The sequence below is a fragment of the Bos javanicus genome, chromosome X (assembly GCF_032452875.1).
Source record: "Bos javanicus breed banteng chromosome X, ARS-OSU_banteng_1.0, whole genome shotgun sequence".
NCBI lineage: Eukaryota > Metazoa > Chordata > Mammalia > Artiodactyla > Bovidae > Bos > Bos javanicus.
The window spans coordinates 82,355,168-82,364,546 of record NC_083897.1 but is presented as its reverse complement, the minus strand read 5'-3'; the positions used below and the strand labels follow the sequence as shown (position 1 = coordinate 82,364,546).

General features: G+C 44.0%; 1 protein-coding gene across 1 annotated transcript; it reads left to right on the top strand.

The window, feature by feature from the left end:
- The first annotated feature begins 5,120 nt into the window (after positions 1-5,120).
- Positions 5,121-7,737, top strand: OTUD6A (OTU deubiquitinase 6A). Its single transcript, XM_061409831.1, has one exon. The coding sequence runs from the start codon at positions 5,543-5,545 to the stop codon at positions 6,416-6,418; it is 876 nt and encodes a 291-aa protein (XP_061265815.1). The 5' UTR covers positions 5,121-5,542; the 3' UTR covers positions 6,419-7,737.
- The last annotated feature ends 1,642 nt before the right edge of the window (positions 7,738-9,379 follow it).

Here is a 9,379-nt window from a genome sequence, read left to right as displayed (position 1 = left end):
TCAATTGATAAAGAAAAAATATTTGACAAAATTCAATGCCCATTCATATTTTTAAAAACTCTCAGAAGAACAGAAACAGAGGGTAATTTCCTCAAGTTGATAAAGATCATCTACCAAAACAAAAGCAAAAACCCTACCACTAATAACATACATAATGTGGAGAGATGAGATGCTTTGCCCAAGACCCAGAACAAAGCAAGTCTGCCTACACTCACCACTCTTATTCAATATAGTGCTAGAAGTTATAATCAGTGCAACAATAAGGCAAAAGGGGAAATGAAAGGATATAGATTGAAAAAAATGCAATAAAACTGTCTCTATTCACAGATGACATGATCCTCTACAAAGATAATTCCAAAGAATCTACGCACCACCCCCCCCAAAAAAAACCCACGTAGAAATAGTAAAGTTCCAAAGAATAGCAAGAAGAGATAAGAAAGCCTTCTTCAGCGATCAATGTAAAGAAATAGAGGAAAACAACAGAATGGGAAAGACTAGAGATCTCTTCAAGAAAATGAGAGATACCAAGGGAACATTTCATGCAAAGATGGGCTCAATAAAGGACAGAAATGGTATGGACCTAACAGAAGCAGAAGATATTAAGAAGAGGTGGCAAGAATACACCAAAGAACTGTACAAAAAAGAGCTTCATGACCCAGATAATCATGATGGTGTGATCACTGACATAGAGCCAGACATCCTGGAATGTGAAGTCAAGTGGGCCTTAGAAAGCATCACTATGAACAAAGCTAGTGGAGGTGATGGAATTCCAGTGGAGCTATTTCAAATCCTGAAAGATGATGCTGTGAAAGTGCTGCACTCAATATGCCAGCAAATTTGGAAAACTCAGCAGTGGCCACAGGACTGGAAAAGGTCAGTTTTCGTTCCAATCCCAAAGCAAGGCAATGCCAAAGAATGCTCAAACTACTGCACAGTTGCACTCATCTCACACACTAGTAAAGTAATGCTGAAAATTCTCCAAGCCAGGCTTCAGCAATATGTGAACCATGAACTTCCAGATGTTCAAGCTGGTTTTAGAAAAGGCAGAGGAACCAGAGATCAAATTGCCAATATCTGCTGGATCATGGAAAAAGCAAGCGAGATCCAGAAAAACATTTATTTCTGCTTTATTGACTATGCCAAAGCCTTTGACTGTGTGGATCACAATAAACTGTGGAAAATTCTGAAAGAGATGGAAATACCAGACCACCTGACTTGCCTCTTGAGAAATTTGTGTGCAGGTCAGGAAGCAACAGTTAGAACTGGACATGAAACAACAGACTGGTTCCAAATAGGAAAAGGAGTACATCAAGGCTGTATATTGTCACCCTGCTTATTTAACTTATATGCAGAGTACATCATGAGAAACGCTGGACTGGAAGAAACACAAGCTGGAATCAAGATTGCCGGGAGAAATATCAATAACCTCAGATATGCAGATGACACTACCCTTATGGCAGAAAGTGAAGAGGAAAGTGAAAGTGGAGAGTGAAAAAGTTGGCTTAAAGCTCAACATTCAGAAAACGAAGATCATGGCATCTGGTCCCACCACTTCATGGGTGGGATGGGCAAATAGATGGGCAAACAGTGGAAGCAGTGTCAGACTTTATTTTTGGGGGCTCCAAAATAACTGCAGATGGTGACTGCAGCCATGAAATTAAAAGACGCTTACTCCTTGGAAGGAAAGTTATGACCAACCTAGATAGCATATTGAAAAGCAGAGACATTACTTTGCCAACAAAGGTCTGTCTAGTCAAGGCTATGGTTTTTCCTGTAGTCATGTACGGATGTGAGAATTGGACTGTGAAGAAGGCTGAGTGCTGAAGAACTGATGCTTTTGAACTGTGGTGTTGGAGAAGACTCTTGAGAGTCCCTTGGACTGCAAGGAGATCCAACCAGTCCATTCTGAAGGAGATCAGCCCTGGGATTTCTTTGGAAGGAATGATGCTAAAGCTGAAACTCCAGTACTTTGGCCACCTCATGCGAAGAGTTGACTCATTGGAAAAGACTCTGATGCTGGGAGGGATTGGGGGCAGGAGGAGAAGGGGACGACAGAGGATGAGATGGCTGGATGGCATCACTGACTCGATGGACGTGAGTCTGAGTGAACTCCGGGAGTTGGTGATGGACAGGGAGGCCTGTGTGCTGCGATTCATGGGGTCGCAAAGAATCGGACACGACTGAGCAACTGAACTGAACTGAACTGAGAAATAGTAAGTCAGTTGAACAAGGTCATAGAACACAAGATGAACATACAAAAGTCAACTGTATTTCTACATACTAGCAATGCACATGTGAACACCAAAAGTAAAAATACAGCACCATTTACTGTCACTCAAAAAATGAAATGCTTAGTGCAAATCTAACAAAATATGTACAGGACATAAATATTGAAAATTATAAAATATTTGTAAAAAATCAATGAAATTTAAATAAATGGAGATACATATACATACCCAGGTGTTCACAGATTGGAAAACTAAACATAGTAAAGATGTCATTTCTCCTCAAAATGATATATGGCTCTAACATGATTCCTATGAAAATCCTAGCAAGATTTTTTGTAGATATAGACAATGTTATTCTAAAATTTATATGAAAACACGAAAGATTTAGAATAGCTAAAACAATTTTGAAAAAGAATAAAGTTGAAGGAAAGGGTCTAACTATATTCAAGACTTATTCCATAGTAATCAATACCATATAGTGTTGGAAGAGAGATAGACACATTGATCAATGGAACAGAATAGAGAATGAAGAAATAGATGTACAAAAATATGGTTAAATGGTTTTCTACAAAAATGCAAAATCAGTTCAATGGAGGAAGCATAGACTTTCCAGCAAATGATGCTGGAGCAATTGGACAACCACAGGTAAAAGAATGAACCTTGGCTTAAACCTCAAAGTTTACATGAAAATAAACACAAAAGAGACCACAGATTTCAATCTAAAACCTAAAGTTGTAAAACTTTTAGTAAAAAACAGGACAAATTATTTGTGATCTAGGTTTATTTGGGATCAAAGAGTTCTTGACATCAAAACCATGACTTATGGAGTAAAAATTTGGTAGGTTGAACTTCATCAAAATTGGAAACTTTTGCCTGAGAAACACCAAGAGATAAAAAGACAAGTTACAATGTGGGAGAAAATACTTGAAAGGCACATACCCACCAAAGAACAAGTATCTAAAATATAGAAAAAACGTTCAAAACTCAATGTCAAAAAAAAAAAAAAAGTTCAGTTATAAAATGGGCAAATAACAAAGATTTAATCCAGGAGGATATGGCACAGATGGCAAGTGGGCACATGAAAAGATGAACATGACTAGCCACCAGGGAAACACAAATTAAAACCACAGTGAGATGTCACTACACATATATCAGAATGACTAAAATAAAAAAATTAAGACATCAAATGCTGGTGAGGATGCAAAGAAACTGGATCCTGTATACACTGCTGGCGAGAATGCACATGGTATAGCTGCTCTGGAAAATAGATTCTTAAAAAACTGAACATACACCTATAATATGACTCCGAAATTGCACTCCTGGGTATTTTCCCCAAAGAAATGAAGACTTGTGCTCACAAAAAATATTTATATATGGATGTTTATAGCAGGGATTGTAACAACCCAAAGCTGAAACAATATATACGTGCCATGGAATACTAGTTAGCAATAAAAAGGACTGAAGTTTTTGATACATGTAACAACTTGGACAAATGTCCACTTCTCTCATTTGTAACAAAGAGGAGGTTGTCTGAAAAGCCTTTTGGTTTGGGAATTCAAGATACAGGTGAGCAGAGTGGGGCAGGATGGGAGTATATTTGAACAGTTTAAGGGTTTAATTTCATTTTATTTTTTAGAACTTTTAGAGATTCAGAATAATCGTAAGTAAGTGGCTTGACAAATGCCAATTGTTGTGCTTCGTGGGCATCCTAAGGAGCCCATTTTGGAAGCTTGAAACTGAGGAGAAGGGGAATTTAGGGTGGGTGCATTCTACCAACAGCCACTCTTATTCACTCATTCACTACAGTTAAGCAGACTTCCGCTTGTGCCAACAGAAAAAAGTGAAGTGGAGTCGCTCAGTCGTGTCCGACTCTTTGCGACCCCGTGGACTGTAGCCCACCAGGCTCTTCTGTCCATGGGGTTATCCAGGCAAGAATACTGGAGTGGGTTGCCATTTCCTTCTCCAGGGGGATCTTCCTGACCCAGGGATCGAACCCAGGTCTTCAGCCTTGCAGGCAGATGCTTTAACCTCTGAGCCACCAGGGAAGCCCTAAATAGGAAGTGGATAGATGAAAGTGAAGTTGCTCAGTCGTGTCCGACTCTGCGACCCCATGGACTGTAGCCTATCAGGCTCCTCCGTCCATGGGATTTTCCAGGCAAGAGTGCTGGAGTGGATTGCCATTTCCTTCTCCAGGGGATCTTCCCGACCCAGGAATCGAACCTGGGTCTCCTGCATTGCGGGCAGATGCTTTAGCATTGCAACCACTCCAGCATTCTTGCCTGGAAAATCCCAAGGACGGAGGAGCCTGATAGGCTACAGTCCATGGGGTCGCAAAGAGACAGACACAACTGAGCGACTTCACTTTCATCTATCCACTTCCTATTTAGGGCTTCCCTGGTGATTCAGAGGTTAAAGCGTCTGCCTGCAATGCTGGAGACCTGGGTTCGATCCCTGGGTCAGGAAGATCCCTCTGGAGAAGGAAATGGCAACCCACTCCAGTATTCTTGCCTGGAGAACCCCATGGACAGAGGAGCCTGGTGGGCTACAGTCCACGGGGTCACAAAGAGTCGGACACGACTGAGCGACTCCACTTCACTTTTTTCTGTTGGCACAAGCGGAAGTCTGCTTAACTGTAGTGAATGAGTGAATGAGAGTGGCTGTTGGTTTCTCACACTGAGATGGGACAGGGTGGATTTGAGGCATAAACTGAAAGGACTCTGTGTTCCCAGGACCATAAGGAAATGTCTTTGTTCTGACACACAAAATTAAGTGTTCATCAGTCAAGGGAACGAAAGAACTGGAGAGAGACAAGTTGCCTCCAGAACACTAGGAGCAATGGGAAGTCCAGTGTCAGAGGACACTCAGCTAACAGTATTTGTCATGTGATTCTCAAGCATGACCAATGTCTGCCTTGTGTTCAGGCTAGGACATGAAGTAGGCAGTTAAGAGTCTGTGAAAACTCTCCACAAGCTCATAGTCACACATAACAGTACAAAGGCTGGACTTTAAAGCGGGAATTAGAACCCAGCTCAAAACGGAAGCCGCCGTTGCTATGGGGTCTATGGAGGCATATGAAGGGTCTCCCAACAGCCAATCATAGCACCAGACGTGTTCAGGTGGCGTAACCATGGAGAGACGTTGGCCAATGGCAGAGAGGACCGTGAATAGGCTGAGAGCAGCCAGCTCTCGAGGACAGCAGAGTGCAGTGGCCAGAGGAGGTTGAAGAACTCTAGCTAGGTTGGCGGTTGGACTGTTGATGTAAACGGTAGTAGTACTTAAGCTGCCACCAAACTTCTCGCCTGCCATTAAAGATCATGGAAGATTCACGGAGTGAACAACAGCGGATGTTACGACGCCACTACCGTGAGAAGAAAGAGCTACAGGCCCGCATTCAGTTCATGAAGAGTTCGGTCCCCAAGACCGACAAGAAGAAAAGAAAGCAGTTGAATCTCGACGTGGCCCGCCTTGAGGCCGAGATGGAGCAGAAGCACCAGCAGGAGCTGGAGAAGTTCCAAGAGAGGTTCCCTAATATCAGCATCATTGATTCTGTCACTGAAGATCTAGCCAAGATGGATCTCGAGAACCAGCCTCCGGGCTTCTCCAGGGCACAGAGAAAGCGCGAAAGAAGGGCAGCCCTCGAGAGAGCACGCCAGGAGAGGATTGCGGAGGTTGACATGGAGTATCTGGCCAGCTTCCGCCAAGATGAGGAAGAGAAGCTCAGCGCCATCCTGGAGGCCAAGCATCTAGAGATGAAGGATATGCCAACTGATAGCCACTGCATGTATCGCGCCATCCAAGACCAGCTGGTGTTCTCCGTGACAGTGGAGAGCCTGCGGAGCCGCACCGCCGAATACATGCGGAAGCACATCGATGATTTCTTGCCTTTCTTCAGCCACCTCGCACCCGGTGACGCCTACAGCCGCGACTACTTCTTGAGCTACTGCGACGACATCGTGGGCAGTGCATCGTGGGGAAGCCAGCTGGAGCTGAGGGCCCTGTCACACGTCCTGCAGACCCCCATCGAGGTGATCCAGGCCGACTCGCCAGCCATCGTCGTTGGAGAGGAGTACACCAAGAAGCCGCTAATCCTGGTCTACGTGCGCTACACCTGCAACTTCGGGGCGCACTACAACTCCGTGAAGCCGCAGGAGGCCGGCGCCGCTGGGGGCGCAGCCCCTCGTCTCTTCTAGGCCCGCCTTTGCCATCGCTGTGGCCGTTGCCACCGGAGCCAAAGCCGCGGCTACCGCGTCTCCTCAGTAGGCTCTGTTTTCTTTTTTCCTTCGGTTTTCTTTTTCTTTTTTTTTCCCTTCATTTTACTCAGAGCTCACCCCCTCTCTCTCTGCCCTCCACCCCCTACCTACCCACCTCGCTCTTCTATCCCCTACCAAGAGATCTGTATAGTCCTCTCTAAGGGGAGTGAGTTTGCCAAGTTTTCACCACTTCTGGCCCTGAAGGGTCTCTCTCCCCACACTCCACCGTGAGAATTGGTCTTGTTGCAAATAACTTTAAGGTTCAAAAAATGGCAACTTGGTTTGATGCTTTCTTCACCTGGGTGGGGGGGAATCAGTTTAGCTCAGAATCTTCCCGTTGTCCTGTGAATGTATTAATTACTTAAAGGAGCTGATGTGATCAAAATGATTTGTTTTGAGAATAACTTTTGCTTAGTTCTTTGGGGAAAAATGTACTGTGGGCTGTTGGAGGGGGTTGATTTTCCCTTTATCTGGGCTACTCAGGAGATGTCTCAAGTTACAAACAAGACCTCCTCTAGTATTTTGTTTTGTTTTTTCATAAAACCTTGTGTGGTTGCAAATTAATTGTAGTTTAGATGTTTGCTGAATTCTAAATAATAGCATTTGTTAAATTTAGAAGTTAAATGTAAGCATTAAATATAGAAATAGATTTACCTAAACTGATAAGCTCTCTAAGATGTGAAAGATCTCAATTTAATTTCCTTTATTAATGACAGGAAAGGATGTGACTTTATTCAAGTAGTTGATCCATTTTATTATATCTGCAATTGGTGTGAAGTAAAAACAGACAAACTGATAGGTAGCTTAACTTACTGTGAGGGGTGAGATCTGAACTAGTAAGTTTCCTTTATTCTCAGACATAAGAGGGTATAACTGTATTCAAGTAGTTGGTCTACTTTGTTCTATCTACAACCGATATGAAGTGTGAAAATCTGAACTTAGTAATTTTCCTTAATTCTTAGAGATAACAAGTATTTTAAAAGATTTTAAAAATATTAAAGTAGTTGATTATTGTTAAATCTGCAATTGGTATGAAGCAAAAAAAAGTGAGCAATATACTTTTGTTGATATTTGAGACATGTTGTTATCTTGAATTTGCCAAAAAATAGTTAAAGTGAAAAAAAATAACCTTTACATCCTGTATTTCAGTGAGATTACTTACATTCATTTAAGAATTGTTTGTACGCATCAGATTTCTAAAATAAAATATATAACATCAGAAAATGTATGCTATGTGTTTAAAGAATAAAAGCAGTTTAAAAATACCTAGTTCTCTATTTTTGTATAGCTGGCTTAGTTCATATAGAGCTTGTATCCCAGAATCTACTTCAGCAAAGGAAGCCTGGAGGGTTAGGGAGTAGGAGTGAAAGGGGAGGACACAGTAAAAGGTGAGGCTTTTCCTCCCAAAGGGGAGGAGGTATGGGCCTGCAGTCTTGGTGGTAGCATGGAGTGGAATGCCTTCCAGGGAAGGATTTAGGGAGTAGCAAGATAGTTGAAGCTATCCTGAGTTGATGTTTCACTCAGTGAAAACATGAAATGGCTTCAGTTAAGGGTGTTCTCATTGCTATGCATGAAAAAGTACTCCCACTTTCCAAAACTTGCCAGTCCAGGGCTAGTTGCAAGAGTGAAAGTACCACTGCTTTTTTTTTCTAAGGGTCAGGGGTCATGTTCTCAAAATACAAATATGGAATCTTGCCAGATTGCTCACTGTAAATGTAAATGTGTGCATCAGTTACATTTTCATATAGACAGCTGGCTGAGAAGAGGAAGTCCCCGAGAAAACTGAGTATTTGGATGCATTGTGAGAAGAGAGCCTTTTATAGGGGTGAGAATGCTGGCTGGGGAGAGAAGAATAGGCCAGGAAGGGAGGCATAATCTGTAGAAGGAGGCCTGGCTGGGAAGGAGGGTGAAAACTGGGGAAGGGGTCAGTCTAGGAGGATGAATGGGACATGGCAGGGGAAAGGGGAACAGGCAGAAGAAGGGGAGATGGCTAGTTAAGGGAACCTGGCACAGGGTGAAGAGGGAGGCCAGGCTAGGAAGGGGATAATGGGGTGGGGCTGGTTAGGAAAGGAGACATGGCTGATCAAGGGAAAGAGGCCTAGTTGAGTTAGGGGGCAAAGGGTAAGAAAGGAATACTTGACTGATAAAGGGGGGAAAGACTGGGAACTGGCACCTGACCAGGGAACATATGGCTAGGAAAGCAGGTTTAAGCTGGGGAAGAGAGAGAGGCTGGGGAAAGAGGCCTGTCTTAGATAAAGGATCACAGACTTGATAGGATGGCACAAGCTGAGGATGGGAGTCTAGCCGGGATGGGGGGATTAGGAGGTGAAAATATCCTGGCAGGGAAAGGTGGCCTGCCTGGGGAGGGTTTCTGGCAAGGGAGTGGTGCCTGGGAGGGAGAGGACATCTGCCTAGGGAATGAGAGGGTGGTGAGAGGCTAGAATGCTGAGATCGACACAGGCTGGGCATGCAATAATAGGCGGGTTGATGGACCTGGCTGGGAGAGGGGGCTTAGCAGGTGGGGAGAGCCTGCTAGGCAGGGATTCTGCTTGGGAACAAGGGTGTGTATCCTGACAGGTCCTGGCTGAGGGAGGGCACATGGTTGAGGAAAAGGATCTAGCTGAGGGTGCAGGGCACAGGCTAGGGATGGGGGGAAGGTCTGGCTGAGGAGAGGGAATAAGCTAGGGAAGGGGTTTGGCTGAGGAAGGGGTACAACAGTTGAGGAAGAAGGCCTTCCTGGGAAGGAGGCCAGCCTGGGAAAATGAGCTTCAATTTGGAGAGAGGCTGTAGGTTCTGGTGTGAAGAGAGCCTGGCTGCGGGGATGGATCCAGATGGGAAAGAGTTGCCAGCTGGGGGTATGTGTGGGTTAAGGGTTCCTGGCAGGGAAAGGTCACTTGTTTG

Bases quoted from the DNA above. Each gene is read 5' to 3' on its own strand.
- OTUD6A (XM_061409831.1), top strand. From the start codon at position 5,543: ATGGAAGATTCACGGAGTGAACAACAGCGGATGTTACGACGCCACTAC.